At 40.1% G+C, this 19,282-nt stretch overlaps 1 protein-coding gene across 2 annotated transcripts in view; it reads left to right on the forward strand.

The window, feature by feature from the left end:
• Positions 1–742: 742 nt before the first annotated feature.
• The window catches only part of CDH8 (cadherin 8), a 143,500-nt gene continuing 124,960 nt past the window's right edge, over positions 743–19,282 (forward strand). The window contains exons 1-2 of one of the 2 annotated variants that reach the window (XM_065848241.2): positions 743–1,213; positions 16,299–16,745. In XM_065848241.2, the coding sequence (XP_065704313.1) occupies positions 16,494–16,745 (252 nt within the window). In that variant the 5' untranslated portion in view covers positions 743–1,213; positions 16,299–16,493. The remainder of the gene's footprint in view (positions 1,214–16,298; positions 16,746–19,282) is intronic. The other variant, XM_065848239.2, reaches the window with a different exon arrangement.

The following is a 19,282-nucleotide window of genomic DNA, read 5'->3' on the forward strand; positions in this document are numbered from 1 at the left end:
ATTTGGGAACTGGGTGACAGTCAATAACTTACTGTACCGCGGTTGTGCCCTTCAGTGATCTCTTGCTGTGTGGAGGTGTTGGCTCTGTTCTGCCTTTAGGCTGGTTCAGGCTCCTGTCTTATAATTTGATCGCCACCCTTGGCTTTAAAACAGTACAGGAGAAAATTTGAATACCTGCACTTCTTTGGGTTTTGTTTGGGAAAGGGTTTTTAAGGATGCCACCCCGTCCTCGGAGCGCCCGTCACGGAGAGGGGAGAGGAACAGCTGCGTCTCGCGTCTCCCGCCGGCTCCTTACCCCTCCGGCTCCTGCCTCCTCCCGCCGCCCTCTCCGCGCCGCATCGCGCGGTCCCGACCCGCGGTGTCCGCAGCGCGGCCGCTGCCCGTCTCCCGGTGGCCCGGCCTCCCGTTCGTGGCGGGCATCGCCTCGGAGGACGGGGGCTCCTTCTCCCCCGCCGCCTCCTGCGCCCTCTGCCCTGCGGCGCTTCACCGCCGCTTGTCCTCCCTCCCGGCGCTCCGATCACGTCCCGGCTCCGCCGCCCCGGCGGGCGCCTCCCTGGTGGCCCAGCCTCCCCGTTCCTCGGCGGGTGCCGCCTCGGCGCCCGCCCCCGCGCCCTCCCCGCCCGGCCTGAGGGAGATGCCCCGGGTCGGAGTTGGCGGTGCTGGCATCTGCCACGGCTCCTGGGGAACGAGTGGCTCCTCGGTTTGTGGAAAAGTTGTGTGCTTACCGGGTTAAAGGCGGGGTGGGGGAGTGCGAAGGAGAGGGAGGGGGAAAAACCGCCACCCAAAACTGCTTACATGAATTTCCAAGCGCTAGACCTGCCTCCGAGATCAGCCCAATAAGAGCTGTCAGGGGAGGCTCCTAGCTCACTTTTCCACATCACTTCACAGTTACATTTGGCAGGCAGGCACGTTGGAGCGCTCAGGCCCGGAATTAGTGGATTTATTTGGAATATCCCTGCTTTCCTGGAGACGTGCTGCTGCCACCGGCTTGTGCAAAGGGAGAAATTAATAACTGCACTTTAGCATGCAGGCACAGAAACCGGAGAAGCTAAGTAGCCAGCATCTCCTCCAGCATCAGCAGCCTCAAAAAGCATGAAAAGAAAATCTGGAGAATCCTGCCTGTTCCCAGGGACCGGCTAATGTTTTTTACCTCACCCTTTCAATCCGTGCGTGAAGTGGCTGTCGGCAAGCGGTTTCCTCGCTCCTTGAAAGAGTGAGTATTCATTTTATTGATATTATGTATGTCTCGGTGGCAGAGGGCTGTCTCTCTGCAGATTTCTTTTTGACTTAGCGTCTGTGCTCTCGCAAGGTGCGCTGTGCGAGTGCCTTCCTTGCTAATAGGTACAGTATTAGGCTGCACTGTAGCGGCTCATTAAGTCAGATGTTTTTTAAATTTCTGAAGATGGAAATGTCATGGGATGCTAGTTAGGATTTTTTTAATTCCCTTGGGAAGAGGAGTGGTAGTGGTGTGGCTAGTGTGGCTATTCCTCCTCCTTTATATATATATATATATATATATATATATATATATATATATATATATATTTATTTATTTTTATTGGGGGGGCGGGTGGTATTTGTTTGGGGTGGTGATTTTGTGTTTGGGTTGGGTTTTGGGTGTTGTTTTGTTTCCCCCCACACAACCCCCCCTCCTTTTTGCCTCCCCCCCCAAAAGGATCAGGAGGACTTTGAATCACAGAAGATTGCTACCAAGGCTGGAGAACTGGTTTCTTCTCCTTGTTTTCTTATTTAATACAATAAATCTCTAGGCTGTTGAATAGATGCAGGGCTGCATTCATGCATTGAAATAGATTGCCGTTTTCGTGCTGAGAATAAAAATCACCCACCAGCCAGATATGTAAATGAGGGAGGAGGAGGCTCAAAGAACCATGAGGGGGGGAAATCCCCCTGATTTATCACCACCTTCCTTCCCCCCCCCCAAAGCTTTGCACCCCCTAGATAAATAGGAATGGTATGATAGCTTCATTCCCTACTTTTAGAGAGGAGAGCATCCCAGAAATATTGCTCTTCCTCTTAATAGCTGAGACGGGCATGAATCTTTAGCCATAACTAGCCGGGAGTCATCCCTGTCCCACAAGTTGTTTTCCTTCCCTTTTTTTGGTTGACTAAACAGATAATGCACCCAGCTGAAACTTTGGAGATGAAGAAAGCCCCTTAGCTCCAATCGCTCATTAGTTGCATCGCTGCCAAGGCTCCCAGAGAAGAAATGCAGGAGTCTGTGACCCCTGAAGCTGGCTGTTCTGCTAAACACTTCATCTTCTCTTTGAGGAAGGCAGAGGAGTAACATATCCTTATATTCTGCTTGGCTACAATATCTCCTGGGTAGCAGCATCCCAATCGGGAGCCCCAAGCTGTCAGACAGCATCCCTGCTAGACAGTATCAGACCTGTGCACGGAGCTTGGCTGGGGAGCCTGGGAGGCACTGCAAAGCTTCAGCACAGAAAGCCTGTGGCAGTTTCTGTGTGGATATTATAGAAGAGATTAATTCAAATCCTTATTTAGACACTGCCTACCGCCATGAAGGTGACACCACTTAACATAGGCAGGAATTCCTTTGTGGTTCGTTGCTGCTCAGTCATGTCTTGAATCTGTCTCGTTTCAAACAGTTTGCATTTAGTAGCAGAGTAAATAGAGTGGAATCAATCCAACCTGGCACATAACGGTGTTACACAAACCTGCTGGTGTTGCCAACAGGTATCAAACTCTATGCCCTCTCTTTTCCCTCCCTCCTCTTCCAGACAGGCACAGACACTCATGTTCTGTTTGATGCAAATTATTCTGTCTGTCTTTCGAAAGCAGGAATAAATAATCCTACAACTTTCACGAAGGCTGGTACTTCTAAACAGCCAACTTGATCACATAGGCGGTTCACCATTTGTGTCTCCGGGTATCACAGACAGATGTTTTTTTGGGGCTGCTGATTTTAAGAGATCAAATAGCATTAACTGTTTATTGTTTCAAATCTACCATGTTAGTGCTTAATAGGAGGGAAGCTAACAGCTGCTCACTTCAGTTTCAATTAAAGAATAGAGCTGATAACTACCGGAACTGTAGATAAAGAATCCTCTTAACTTCACTCATCCTCATTTGGAAATTCTTCAAGAGTTTCTCTGCAATAAGGGTAAAGAGAAATATGCAGTACTTCTGTATGAGTGATATTCCTCTGCTACATTGAATACCAGACTGTTATGAATAAGAAGCTTCTTAGTAAATAATACATACTTTTAGAAGACTGAAAAATTAGTATATGTTTTACCTATCTTAAATAAAATGCTAAAGCAGGTAGAAGTTAGTATTTTGCATACTTGTGAAATTATCAGATTTCACACACATTAAATGTCATAACATCAAAACACAATAGCTGTCTGCAGTGTCCCCTCCTAGCCTAATTGTATGAATGTTTGCAACAGAAAAACCCTAGGAAAGGAAGTTGTTATATGATATTCTAATCTAAGGTTTTCATCTCCTGAGCCTTATTGTTCTACCTCACTGCATACAGAATGTGCACAGCTTTCTGCTGGCTTCTTCCTAGCCTTGCTATTTACTAGCTCTCCCTTCTTTTTTTCAAACCTGCATCCTAGCTGTAAAGAACTTGGATTTCCATGCGTAGTTGTGAGCTGAGGGCCTTCATTTTCCTCAGAGGTGGAAGTATTTCATGAAAGTTGGCTCTTAAGATATACAGGTGAGCAATTTGTTAACTAAGGAGGCTGCTAGCCAAGAAATTAACTTTGGACATTTTCTTCCATATTAAAATCAGAAGTACGTGCGCCTGCTTAACAAATGCAGCTGGTTTTAATACGTACCTCTGTATAGGACATCTACTATCTTTATGCATTTCGTTTAAAATAAAAAGTTTTCATGTTTGTGAGATGAAGCAGAATCTTCCTTAGATGAGGTTGCTTGATGCTTTTTCAATATACTTTAGTCATTCTCATCAGCAGCTCCTGCTACTGAAGTCCAAAACAGTCGGAAAGGGCAAGTACTCCCATAATCATATTTGAATTTACTATCTTTGCCATTCGTAATCTTCAGAATTTTTCCAACAGTGTTACACCTTTACCAAATAAATGGATTCCTGGACACTTTAATTGTATCACTGTTAACATACGCTTCATCGTCTTCTCTAGAAGAAATATACTTGTATTCCCCTCTTCAGGATATAAGCTGTTACAAGTAAGAACACACAGTCAGCAATGGGTATGCATTTAGGTCTATTACCTCTTGAAGTACTTCCTCAATTTTCTTTCTATTTATTCTCACATAGTTGCAGGTTTCATCTTTTAAAATCTGAATTTCAGAAGACCCTGGTGCGCTACAGACTTCAGCTGGGACTTTTTCAGCCACTTATTGAAATTAGGGGCCTGGAACCCATCCACTCGATCCTTCTTACATAATTTAATTTCCAAACCTTGAGAGGCTTTCAAGGTGAAAAAGATACTGACCTCTAAGTTTATGAACAAGAAGGAAATGTGAACGCGTTCTATAAGCTCTTGGTGCTGCATATCTCTAAGTGATGATGATGCATACTCTGTAACAGAAAGCAACTGCTCATGCTAGGTAGTATAAACAGGTATTTTTATAGCATATCCAGTTACCATAAGATACTGTATATCTTAGCGGTATTCTTTTTCTATTCTGTTTTCTATTTTGATATTATTAGAGCCTGACCTTTTGGATATACTATTAATAATGACGATTGTATGCTTACAGTACATGTTAGAGTTGTATCATAAGCCTTTCAACTATGAGTTTAAAATAATACAAACTAAATTCTTTCAGTGGGAGGGAAATGTTAAGGCATTTTGAGCTTGGAACATTTTAAGCATCATCACTACCGTAATATCACATCAATAGAATTAAATTAGATGATGGAAACTCAACATTTTTCTTAGTGTTGTTGCCATAGAAAAGGTGGCTCACATCATAGCTTTCTGAACATAGCTATTTAAGCAGTAGATAGAAATAGAACAAAATAAAGTCCAAATTGAGATTTCAAATGTGTGTGTATATTATATTTATGTTTCCTTCCCACCTCCTCAGATAGACCTCTTTGTTCTGGGATCTGCTCAGCACATTTCTAATTTTGTTAACCAAGTAAATAACATCAACACAGTGACATTTCAACTGTATTGATAATGTTTTCTGGGAACAAAATTTTAGGTACTGATGATATCTGGAGTGCAAGCTGAAAAGGAAAGATGATTCTGAACCAGATCAGTTACCAAAAGATAGAGTTTAAAGCATCTGACTACAGGCAAGAGACTGATTTCAACCTGCCTTAGTCGTGAGAGTAGCCTTTATCCAGGAGTTGCAGCGATAATACTCGCAGAATTGATTTTTCCAAGGTGTTGAGCATGATGTGTCTTGTGCAAATCACTTAAATTGAGAATGATCAGCACCATGGCTTGGATTTGAAATCAGTCATGTCAAGCAGTCCTAGATCTGAATAGGTGAAAGCTTCCATGAGAAGTGTCTGCCGTACCCCGCAGCACCTAAGTCATAGACAAGCTCAGAAAGGGGTTTCTCAGTGTGTCTCACTCAGGTCTTTGCAACTGGATGCGAGAATTCAAAACGTTACGGAAGCCGTTGGTCTTGGCAGTTGTTAGTTCCCAGCTTCAACTTTCTAATTTGGTATATGGTTGGTTGAAGCAGTTTACTCCTGGGAAGCAATGCTCAGCCTAACTGAAGGAACTCAACCATTTAAATCCACTTACTTTGCAGTCACTGATAATCATATACATGTGTATATTTTATATTTTTATGGGATTTTTTTATATATATACACACATAAAAATCACTATATCGAAACCCCTAAATGCTAATGCAAATGGACTGTGTGCATCCAGAGGTAATTGCAAAACTCAACTAATGAATTGCACTGAGCAACACTTCAGATGTGAACCTCTCTTATGGATTAAATATAACAGCTATGATTGCATTCGAAGTAACAGATCATCAGAACTTATTCCTTAATACTGCTGAAGTTTGGACTGAGTTCTGTATTCCTGTCTGTGGGTTTATTTTTTCTGCATTTCCAAAAGTTAGATTACAACAAACAAATCAAAAGAAGCCAACGAAACAAACCCCTCAGCCTGGCAACTGCAAAAGAAATGAGTTTGCTGTTGGAGGACCCTAACTCTTTCCAAACGACTCATTTAAGTTGATGGTAAAACTGCCATCAAATTCAACGATGCAAAATTAAAGACCTTCACTTCTGATTTCCTATGTTTCAGCAAAAAAAATTGGAGTAGATTTACTGCAGAAGTGCTGTCTGTAGTTAGAAAAGTCCAGTTATCTTCACATTTTTCCTTTTTAAAGATTTTTTTTAATGTACTCACACATTTAGGTATATGGATGGAAAGTGTGTATATCTTTCACTAAATCATGATGAGTAGTCATAATTTTATATTCTTAGTTTAAATGGAATACACGTCAGGAAAACTTTTGAGCTTCTCCTTAATTATTATGTTTTGTTTAATTATGTAGAGAATGCCTGGTGTTCTTTAAAGAAAACCATTGAAAATGAAAGGTTTGTTGTATATCAAAAAAAGACTGCAAAAGGAGCCCAGATATTTATGTCCTCCATTAATATTTAAACATTTTCCAGCAAGTACAGGATAAGCACATCCCAGCTGCTGAAACTCGCATGATAAACGATGCCCTAGGCAGAGCATGGTTAACACCTAATTCTCAGTCGCAGGCCAATCTGTTTGCCTTTTTATGAGCTCTTTCCTGTTGTGCACAACTTGCCTTTTTTCCCCTCTCTCCTTTAGAAGTGATGTAGGTCTCCAAATTATGTAATACAGCCTCATAAAAATGAGCATCGGTTTGAGAGATGAGGTTGGCATGAGCCGAAGCTATTAAATCTATATGTAATGCAGTTCTATTTTAGTCAAAGGAAAATCACTTTAATCAGTGGGCTGTAGAGAATAAAAATTACTTCAGTTTTTTGTCTTCCTCTTACTATAGGATGAAAAACAATGTGGACACAACTATGTTTGTCATGTGTAAGTTTCTGGATCACCTTTGTTGTTCAAATAGATTTGGACTTCTCTCTCCATTTGAGTCAGTATTATGGGCTTCTCAGCACAGTGGTGTGAGGTGATGTTTGGACATACATCAGTGGAGCATCTGACCCCTGTAGACCCAAAACCAAATCTTTCTCTGCAATCAAACAAGTCATATTAACACAACTGCAAACTGTGGGCACATCCTGCCTTTGTCCTATATCTATACAGTGCTTGTACAGTTCGATTCATGACTGGAATTCCCCAGTGCCACACAATGCAAGTAGGAATAAAATAAAGTAGAAAAAAATTGTTTGGAAGTGCTGACAACGTAGTTGATGTTTAAGTGCATTCCGGTTCTCTAAAGCAGCTAACAGTTCTGAAAGGACTGGAAGCTTTACATACCAAACTATCGGAGCCTTGGCAGCTTTCAGGTTGGCCCATGTTGATTTTACTACTGAAAAATAACAAAAATATCCCCAGTGAGAAATTCTGTTGATTCCAATAGACATGAAACAATAAGCATGGCATGACAGGGCCAGGATATTCCTCTTTTTTTTTCTTCTATCTTTTTTTCTTCTTTTCTTAAAGCATTTCCTGAAAGTAGGTATTTGCCAAAGAGCGTAGAAAATATTTAGATAGTCACTAACATAAAATAGACTGCATAGACATGATAGTGTCACGGTAAGCGATCAAAGAATAACGGACAATTTGTTACAACTTTGATTAAAGAAGATGTATTTCAATGTGATGTACATATCATTTTCTCTTTATCCCAAAGCATTAGTCAAGTTGTGTAATGACCTACATCCTGCAGCAGCCTCATCTCTTCTTCAGACCAACAGTCATGGGTTTTCCTAGTTCAAGCAAAGGAGTGAGGATACTGAGGAAGAGGAATTTATCTTAGAAAAGCTTTTCTAACCATTCCTTCCCTTGGCCTCTGAAACACAACCCTAAAACTGAAGTAACCTCCTTTTGATAATATTAATCTTCTAGATATATTAATAAATCCCCCAATAAATATTAGACATCCAAATACTGAAGAAACTGTTGTATTTCCGTATTGGCATATATATTTCTGCATGTCTATATTACCTCGGTGCAAGTGTATGGATTCCATCAGCTTGTATGCCCAGTGCAAAGGCTGATGAACACTGTGTTTAACAGTCCTTTCACATTTGACACAAACTTAATAACCTAAAGAACTGTTCAGATGTCTTTAACTATAAAGAGCAGCACTGCATGACTAAGTGTAAAAAATAAGGTGACGTATCTTTGCACACTGAATTACTTTGTGTGTGTGTTTAGGACAGAACATCTAAGACCTAAAGGAGAGAGGTAGCATCTGTTACCATTGTTGCTGAAAGAAGTAATTTTTTAGATAACTGCCTTTGATCCTCCAAGCAGCCATAAGCAAATTGCCACACATAATGTATCAAAATAAATTTGGAGAACTGATTTGCACTTGTATTGGCAGCATCCTCTCCTGCACGTCTCTGACAGCACACAGTATACTTCAAGTACACGTCACCCTGCTGCTATAGCAGAGTTAGCATAACATTTCCCATCTCATTTTCCTTCCTTTGAAATTTCAGTTGCTTGGCCGAAGTAAAGAACGTGTGGATAATGCTTTTCTGTGTTACAGTTAACTCCAGGTGACATAACAGTCCATTAAAATCACTGTTAGTCAGTGAAATTTAGAGCAGCTACAAAGCATAATTGTGATTTGGGACCATGCCTGGAACACGCATGGCCCAGAACCTGGCTGCTGGCTCCCTGCTGTTCCCAGCCCCTCTCTGCTGTGCGGTACCAGTGTGTGCTGGGTATGAGCAGGGTCTCGGGAGCTCCCCTCCGGACAGAGACCATTCTCAGCACATCTCAGTGCGGCCTGGCTGCAGCTCACGCAGTGGGAGAGGTTCCCATCCCTAAAATCTGCCAGCACCAATGAGTGGAGCTGCAGCAGGCTGTCAGGGTTGTATACTAGGAGTCCATCGAAGTTTTTTTTTAAGTAGTTTCACTGTTCCTAGTTGCTTGCTCTCTCCCCTTTTCCAGAAGTTATCCTCTACTCAGTTTGTTGATTCAACTGTTGGTCTGCTCTCTAAAGCATATAGTCAACTTCATATGCCCTGTGGCAGCACAGCTGTTTCCAAAACTTTCTGTTGTTCTCCTGTAGTTTATGGACTCTTTAGGTGAGCTGATGCGCACCTAAACGAGATCAGTTCAATGATCTGGGTTATAAACTTGAAGGAGAAGACTTCTTGAAACAGGGTTTTGCTGCAGGTCTCTCTTTTTTTTTTCCAAACTCCACATTTCACTGATCTGGCTTACAAATAACACAACTGCAAGTATAGTAAAATGCAGTGAAGAAAGGAGTGGGAATGGTGAAGGGTTATTGGCAACATACAGCAGGCATGTTAGGGAGGAAGCGGTGGGGGCAAGAACCTCTGAAATTTAAGTTGCTCTTGGTGGAAGAATAGCATGAGCAATGGTCTAACCCAGCTCTGTCAGAATGATTTGGTTTAAAAACACCTTACTATTAAAAGCGTTTAAGTTAACAAGATCATTTTGACAGAACTGGGTTAGGGAGCAACTGCACATACAGTTATGCTGGCAGATAAGAGATGCAGTAAAGTCTAGCCAGGGCATGCAAGTGACACTTTGCAATGGGCACCGTAAGCATCCTCTTTGCTACTGCCATAGTAGCATGCCTGGGTACAGCCTTAGTCCCTCTTCATCTTGCAGGAAGGTGGAGAATTGCTTTTTAATTTCTTCGAGGAGTATGTGTAAGCAATCTTTGCACAAATGAGTAAACCACTGAAGAAAAAAGATATCTTCTTACGGTAAGAAGTACTCATTCCCTTGCAATGGAAACATGAGAATGCTATCTTCTCCAAAGTTATTTAAAATGAAGTTCAGAAACAGCATAAGGAGTATGTCCTGGAATCAGGATGAGTATGTAACAAAGCTATGTGGGCAAGGATGACACGAAATTCTTTGCAGAGAGAGTGGTCAGGCATTGGAATGGCTGCCCAGGGAGGTGCTGGACTCACCGGCCCTGGAGGTTTTTCAACTGAGATTGGACATGGCACTTAGTGCCATGATCTGGTCAATGGACTGGGGTTGGACTTGGTGATCTCTGAGATCTTTTCCAACCCAGTCAATTCTGTGATTATTTGTTGGTTATGGTGTCTTGATATTTCTATTCTGATGGACTTTGGTTCTGTTCTGCTTTAACGGCAAACTAAAATCCTCAACACATTTCTCTTCTAAGAATTATTCCTACAAGTGTGAGACTGGAGTGCTAAGGCCTTATATTTTTACTGTTGAAAACTTCCGGCTCTATTGTGCTGCCAGGAGGATCAATGAAGGGAAGATAATCATGCTTCCCCTGGTGGGGAGGTTTTGCATCATGTTACTGCTGTTGACAAAAAGTACCGGGTCTGAATCCTTGGGAAGTGGGACTAGGAAGTGTAAGTGGTAGCACAGCCAATACCTGCAGTGGTAAAACTGTAGCTACTGCTGGGCCAAAAAACACCCCACCACACACCAAAAAAAAAAACCAACCAAAACCCACCAACCAGGAAGGAAAGAAATGATCAGAGACAAAACAAAAAAATAGTAATTTGAACAATAACAAGGAATTTGCTTGGGTATTAACAAAGGAAACACTACAAGCTAGAAAATACCTATACTTGTGTGGGAAGAATGTCAAAATGGATCCCATGTTTGCAGACCTATTGACAAGGGAAATACAATACCTGATCACGAGCTGTGGAAAACCTATGATACTGTAAAGAGAAACTCATTGTTGCTTAATGAATTTCAGATAAAGGAAGCCACACGATGTGAATTTTTGTCAAGGACACATGATTAACCTTCCTGTTTTATTCCCCTAACCGATGTTAAAACTATGACACACAGCTCTGTTTTTCAGGAATGAGGATCCTTATTCCTGGCTGAAATTAAATTAAATTAATTCTCCGAACAACAAAGCTCGTGCGGGTCGGATGGAATTTCGGGGCTCTGAAGGAACCGTGCGCAGGCTGGCTGTTGTCACACCGTGCTGGCTGCAGCGCTCAGTGATCACTGAATGAATGCCTCTCATCAATTATTTGAGGCTCATATTGTTATCTGGATTTGCTTGTAGCGAATTAGTATCAAAGGTGGAGGTTATGCATAAAGATATTGAAAACTATTTTGTTGTTACCACTGCCTTTATGTATTGTTAACTTCCTCATGCTGTGGCAGTTTGGTATCAGTCTGCTGAAGGGGTCATTTAATGTGCAAAATAGAAAAGATTCTGGAAATTCTACCTGCTCTAGGAAAGATCCCCAAATTTCATCTGGTATCTCTAGTGTAACTTATTTAAATAAAGCAGTAAATAAGATTTTTTTTTTAACCTTAATAATAGTTTTTCATTAGGGTAGGGTTAATTCTTAATTAATGAGTGAGGTCGAAGGGCTGAGGTGAGGTGTTGCGTATCATCACTATAAATGATGAAGTAAATGCAGAATGAAATAAGAATTGTAACAAAGTTTTTTTCTTTAAGACAACCCTCGTGCCTTTTATGTGAAGAAACACTGGAGTGGCTTTAAAATCTTTAAAATAAGATCACGGTGCAGATCAATGCACTACCATTGTAATAAAGTGATCAGATAGATATTCTGTGCTTTGAAACTTAAAAATAAGTTGAATTTTAAAAGCTTTTTATGATCTTACTTTGCTGCTTTTTCAATAAGAAGTTCATATCTTAAACTATTTTTATTAACTTTATTAATCTTTTTAACTAATCTACTTACAATGTTCACATTTTAAAGCTACAAGATGATTCTAAAACGATGGTGGTGGAATTAGTTCCATCAGAGGTGGTGCCATCATAAAGGTTTCCACCACTCAGACAAAATTAGGACTCTCATCAGTTAGTATATCTACTATAACCATTTACTGTCATACTTGACTCTAATTTAATGCAGACAATTAACTTACACAAGTAAGCTACACAGATTTTTAAAGGAGTTTGCAATGTATATTAAATTAATTTCTGAAGCTGGTACGCCGGTTATGTTCTGGTGTTAGGTTATAAGCTTCTACTTCATTGTAATTGCTTTTTGTGTTGTACGTGTACAGAACTGCGCTCTGTGGCCCCGAGTTGTGTGAGCAGTGCTATAAGATGCATGTTCCTGTTAATAGAAAACTATTTTTCTAAAACTATATCAGCACATACAGTAAGTACAAAACAAGCCACTCAGCTTTATCTGTGTGCCTATATAGGTTTTGCATGGAGGACCAAAGTTATGAACAGAGTCTTATGTTTTTGAAACATAAAACAGTTATCTGAATCTCTGCTACCTGTCAAAGTGTCACGTTTTATTTCATCTATTTAGCAATGTTGAAGAAATTCCTTATATTTTAAATATCACTTTGCCCTCTCAGGAATGTATAAAGAACAGAAGCTATTTTATAAACAGCTTTGCTGGGTAAGGGTTGTCTCTATAGTTGTATATATCATACAATATACAGGCAAACTACTTGGAAGAGCAGTGAAGTTTTTCAAATGGCCCTGGGCTGTTGCCTTTAGCAAATGTGGAAATTCAAAGCAAAAATTAAGCTTTTATCAACACCGACGAAATCTTCATGAGGGTAAAACTACGGTCCTCAAGGTCTGTGTGCTTGTCCTCTTTTAGTTGTGTAGCAAAAGGTAGTTCTGGATTCGCTGGAATAATTTTGCTCCCGCTTCATATTTTAGACCGTGGTACAATATAAGAGAAAAGGGTATTGTGCCATATCTGCTGGTCTTCCCCAGTTGCCAGATCTCTCTTTACTTGTGGCTTTCTAATATTATTGTAGTAGGCTGATTCAGTAGCTATATCAGATTCTCCTATACATATAATCCAGAGGATTATAATTTAACTACCAGGAATTTCCCGTTTTTTGTATTAGTCAATATGAAAGTTACAGTATTTAATAACGCTTCCCATCAGCTCACAACCACTGTTCTACTCCCAGGAACGGAGAAAATTAATTTCCAAATTTGATAAAGAAATTTGGGGACAGAACAATCCCTGTGCATTGTGCAAAGTAAATGCCACAATTCCCTGGTAGAGCAGGGAATCCCAAACGAGAGTCTGTTTCTCAAATACATCTCAAAAGGCTCCAGCAGTCTGGGTTGAACTGTGGAGAAAAGTACCCAGCTCAAACGCTGAGCACAGATCATTTTCCCCTGCAGTACACTCGTACATGTAGAAGCCTCATCACGTTTTTCCTTTATGCTGCACAGTCTCACGCTTGCTAAACTTTCCTGTGAGTGCTTGAGAACTCACGGTTTTGGCTCATTGAGCTTGTGTAGCTGTACTGGGTTATTTCATTGAATTAGATTTAATGACACGGTATGTGCGCTCATAGTATTTTTGGTGTGGTTTTGACTCTTGTTTGCCTTCAGGTATTGCTGAATAGGGAGCTACTGTGAGGATGGTCCAGTCACAGTGAAGCTTATGCATTAGTGCTAGCGGAGAGGACCCAATTTTGACTGCAGTAAGTGAAGAGTAACAGGCAGGGGGTCTGGGGGTGAAACTGAAGAGGGATGCACTGCAGTGAACCCAATGCTCACCAAGGAGTCAGAGCAGCAGTCTGAAAACCAAATATCCTGTTCTTTCTTCAAACAGAATTTTTGTGTGAGCGTCATATAGTTTTATCTCATTTATTTAATCTCTTCTAGAAGGCAGCCTGTGTAGATTAATTAGGAATTGTTTTCAAAAGGCTTCTTGAATATGAAAAGAAGTGCGTTACCTTATTATTAGGTCCTGTGAGTAAAAAGAACTCTACCAATTTGTACTGGAAGAGTAAGAAAATCAGTAATGGCTCACTTGGGTTCTTTTTAAGGCTTTCTTGGGCAAATGTATAACATACTGTTCTGTTTCTGGTAGTCCTCTATTTCTGGGTCAAAAATCACTTTGTGTATAAAAACTGAAAGCTCAGCCTCAGAAAAGGACTCTAAGGTTGGGGTTTCAGTTTTACAGTTATTCTATTTCTCCTGTGTTTCAGTTTTTGCTCCATTGAAGAAATGGGAAAAATCTGTCCCCTGCCAGATACGTGTACTCACAGGTGCACTTGCAGACACATATGGGACCCATACAAATGAACTTAACCACTTCATTGGAAAGTTTGGCTGTTTCTTTCTTTTGGTACCTTCTACCACCGAATCTGCTTTTTAACACGTACCAGAAAGCAGCAGCAATAACCTGTGTTTGATTCCCTAGACCAAAGAGGGTTTTCAGAACATGACTTGACAGACCCTGCCCATTACAGAGTTAGTGTTTGCTCCTTGTCCTTTTCCCTTTTGTGAGGCTGAGGTCTCTTTTTCTTCCCCTACACTTCTCCAAAAACTTCATTGCAAGGCTTACTGTACTCTCTGATTTCTTTCTTTCCGTCTCAGTTGGTAATGGGGCCTAAATGATGTGTCTGAGCCACACAGTTACATCTGTAATGGGTATTCACCTCATTCTTGATGCGCTGTCAAAGCACTGCACTATTAGCTCACCATTCTTCCATGCTGCTTGAGATATTGAGTTTTAATTTGATCACAGCTCTTCTTCCCTTTTAACAAGACAAGTTTCTCAGTTGCAGATTTTCGTGCAACAGATTTCACAGTTGCTTTGGCAATTACTGAAGTTTAAAAAAAAATACTTTGTGTATTGTTTGCTTTTAAAGTAACAGCTGACTTTTACTGGTCTTATTCATGTTTTCAGATATTTTCTTCCATGACTGTGTATGAACCTAAAAAAAAAAAAAAGCAAACAAATCAAACCAAAAACAACACTAGGAACTTATTTTAAAGTGTGAAGAAAAATAACAGCCCAGGACACAGTGTAACCTTAAGAGTAGACATTTCTACCAATCTTGTATATAGTGGTTTCTCATGAGAAGACTTGGATATGAATCAGTCAAAGGAAACGTGTCAGGAATCTTTTTACATAACTCCAGCCTCATTAGAGGAGCTGTAATGCAGCCCTTCTCCCCAGGCCATGCCCATCTATCTTTGTCAGTGATCCACGGCTGCATTTCAGGTTTGTCAGTCACTGTGCCATGAGGAAGCCCTGCGATGTGAACTTGTTTGGCCATTTCAATGAATATTTAGAGATGAAACCTGATGTGGCTTCCTAATACACGAAAGGGTGGGTGGGGGAAGAAAGACCAAGTTCTCCCAAGTGTTCATCAAGGCAAATGTCTTTGAAATAAAACCAGACTCTGTGTTTTCTCTGAAAGCAAGATAGAGACACTGAGAGTTTTGTAGTGCAGATGTGAATAAATGAGCTCGCTTCAGTTCTGGTAATGGTTTGGTTTGGGGATCATGGGTTTCACAGTGGACTTGCCAGTCCTGTTCCTGTGCTGGGCTGTGAAGGTTTTGCACAGTTGTGTGCTGCTGCAGCTGGATGGTTACTGAAGTGAGGATGTTCTGCTGGAGCCTTGTACACTCATGAGAAGTAACTTTTTTTTTTTTGTGGAGGAGAGTAAGTCTGTATGCAAGAGCAGTATTTTGTTTGATTTTTATTATTTGACATGCTAAGTGTTTAGCTGAGGGAGCTGGGTCTCTTTAGCTTGGAGGAGACTCAGGGGTCACCTCATTAATGTTTACAGATATATAAAGGGTGAGTGTCAGGAGGATGGAGCCAGGCTCTTCTCGGTGACAACCAGTGGTAGGACAAGGGGTAATGGGTGCAAACTGGAACACAAAAGGTTCCACTTAAATTTGAGAAGAAACTTCTTCTCAGTGAGGGTGTCAGAGCCTGGCCCAGGCTGCCCAGGGAGGTTGTGGAGTCTCCTTCTCTGCAGACATTCAAACCCGCCTGGACACCTTCCTGTGGAACCTCATCTGGGTGTTCCTGCTCCATGGGGGGATTGCACTGGACGAGCTTTCCAGGGCCCTTCCAACCCCTGACATTCTGGGATTCTGTGACTACATACAGAGTACAGGCTACCAAGAAGGCCAGAAGCTTCTCCAGACCCTATGACAAACTGCAAGTAAAATGTTTTCCTGAGTGTGTGTAATCATTTACCTGAGTCTTCTCTCACTACTTCAGGAAATAAAGGAATTCACAGAACTGCTTTTAGTTTTCTTTAACCCATTTAACATGCACTGATATTCTATACTACAAATTTAAAACCTAATATGGCTTGTTTATGATGTAAAAGTAAATAAGATCTTTCAGAAAGCTTTCCTAAGCTCTTTAGTCACTGATTTGACTTTTTTCTATTTTTTTCCCTCCCCACCAGGAATGTTTAATGACTGGAAAACTCAATGGATCACGTTTTTGTAATCCAAGCTATTTTTACATTCACTGTGCTGTAAACACATGGAGGAGCTGTAAGTAAATGTTCTGTACTGCATGATGAATTGGATTGCTACAGTCTGGAGGAAAGCAAAATAAGAATTTCATTTCTGCGGTGATTTGCGTAGCTTGTGGTACAATGCCAGAAAGACTAACGGAAATGCTTATGGATACATGGACTCCATTAATAATATTATGGATTACTGTCCTTCCTTCCATTTATACGGCTCCAATGAATCAATCTCAAGTACTACCAATTGGATCCAGTACAGGACTAAAAATGCTAACTGAAGAACAAAGAGTTTTGAACCGTTCCAAGAGAGGCTGGGTTTGGAATCAAATGTTTGTATTAGAAGAATTTTCTGGACCTGAACCAATACTAGTTGGCCGGGTAAGGCAACATTTGTTTTTTCTCTTTGGGTGTGTAAATGTATAGTGTATTTAGGTCTTCAGTCATTTGGTCTGAAGGTGCTCTGTTATTCTTACGTTTTCCTCTAATATTCATACACCTGTGCTTTTTAATGTACCTCATTTTAAGGATATGGTTTCCTGATTAGCTAATCTGCTGTTTACAACACAATTATACATATTCAATATGACACAAGTACGCGGGCATGTACACATCCTCCCTTTCATACTGTTAGTCCCCAATCTTCACCTCTGTCTGCTGAACATTTTCACCAAAGCAGGTTTTTGTGATATGTTCCTAGTCAGTCAAAATATGCTCTGTACATTCAAAAAGGCTGTTACACCTATAGAAAATGACTTATCTGCTGCCTGATTACACAGAAGTTATTTATAGTCTGAGAATTTTTAAAAACACAAACAAAAAGGGAAGTGTGATATATACAGCAAATTACAAGGTACTACTTTATAGGGAGATCATGATTTACAGAAATATGTAATAACATTATTGCTACAGATTTGGTAACTTCCTTTCAAAGTTAGGAAGATAACGAAAGGAAAATGATAATGTTTTTCTCCGTGTCCTATCTTGCCTGTTGCCTTCAACCTTTCATTGTTGCCATGCATTAAGTTGTTCTGGAGCTCAGTGAATTATCCCCAGTCCGTGAATCAGCCTTGCGGTTTCTCTGAAAAGAGATCATGGGCCATCTGCATTCATCAGAAATTGAATTATCTTTAGAATTATCCTTGGAAATAATTATCTGTTCCTAAATGCTTGTTGGACCTATAGTGAGCAGTTATAAATACTTCGATTGTTTATCACTGAAGTTCAGTTCTCTTTAAATGACCAGGTACATTACTCAACTTCAGTAGCCAGGTAATATGACAATAAAACATCTGGAGAACAAAAATTATGGATATCAGTTAATTTCATGATTTTTTCAAAATTCTCTGGCTAAATAAATATCATATAGTACAACATAGGGACTGGCACTATTGCCATATCTATTATTGAAAAGAACACAGAACAAGTGAATTCCTAAATTCTCCCTAGTGTAGCCCCTTTCCAGTCGAAGCTTAGGGTCAGAAAATGTAATGAGCTTTATATCCAGTGACTTCTGAGTGCTGTGTTAATATACATTTATATCAGGTATTATATATCTGTTCTCATTTGATTTTCTGTGGCTAGCAATATATCTTAATTTCAGAGAGATAGCACTATGCTGATTTCAGATCCTAAAATACTTTATCCAACCCATTCTTTTTGAGAATATTATGGTCAAGCTTTTAAAATGGTTTTGAGTTGCTTTAGAGTAGCTAGGGAGAATCCGGAGTTTGTACTTGGAAGTACTTCAATTTTCAGGATGTAGTGTTTTGGTGGATATGATATTCTGAATTGTTCAAATTATTAAGCCAAACCAATAAAAAAACATTATTCCATCTTCTGCTGGTGTTTTGAATAGCATTAGCTACTCAAAAAATGGTGTGATAATCTGTTTGTTGAGACTGCTGTATAATAAAAACACTGTATGATATAGATGGAAAGGAGCAAAAAGTGAAATATGTTCCCATAGGGAGAAAACATTGGTTTATTCATGAAAATGGCTTAAAATATTCTTGTAATTCTTGTCTGTGTTTTTTCCCCTCTCTCCAGAAAAATCATCCATGCTTCTAAGTTATTTTTCTTTCCTAAGGTTTACAAGTACTATGGGCACCTTCAAACTCTGCTGTAGTCAATGGGAACAGAGGTGCTCAGCATCTTTCAGAGCTGCACTCAATCCTTCGTGACTATAAAGCAGCAAATCCCCCAATTGCAGTTCTTGGGAATCCTTCTTCCCAAAACTTGAAAGTGTACAGGACGTCACAAGCCAAATTCTCTTCTGGTCCACAAAGCTGGGCAATGATTTGCCCTTTCTCACCCTCATTGATTTCTTATCCATTGCGATTTAAAATACATAATATCTTCTATTAGGCTGCTCCGTTTTTCCAGGTTAAATAGCTTCTAGGTGTAAAGACCCTTTTCAGAGCTTTAAGTGTAGCAATACAACTGCATAATCTTCAAAGGTACTTATTCGTTGCTGTTCTGCATGCATGTATACTAATAAATGCATTCCCAATATATTTGCTTTAATAAATGAACAAATCTGGGGTGAGACTAATAGGAGGATTTAATGTGTCTGCTTTCTTAAGGCATGGTGGTTTACTTCAATGGCTCAAGTAAAACACAGCAGAAAATACTTTGTTTTCATTCACGAACCTTCTCACAATGACTTTGAACAATATGCACTTATGTCAGTTTTCATCATTGTGTTCAGTAGGATCAAGCTCAAACTTAAAATAAACAGCTCTACTTGAGTTAACACATCTGTAAAAAAAGTATAGTAATGGTCATCTCTATAGGTGATTTCTGAATTTGAGGTTTCTCTATAAAATGCTATGAACATTCTAGTTTTTTTATCTATATTAATGCATTTATTTTGACACATGGTATTGTAATAAATCCCATATCGTTTTCATCTGTAC

This window comes from Patagioenas fasciata, chromosome 13, assembly GCF_037038585.1.
Source record: "Patagioenas fasciata isolate bPatFas1 chromosome 13, bPatFas1.hap1, whole genome shotgun sequence".
Taxonomy (NCBI): Eukaryota; Metazoa; Chordata; class Aves; order Columbiformes; family Columbidae; genus Patagioenas; species Patagioenas fasciata.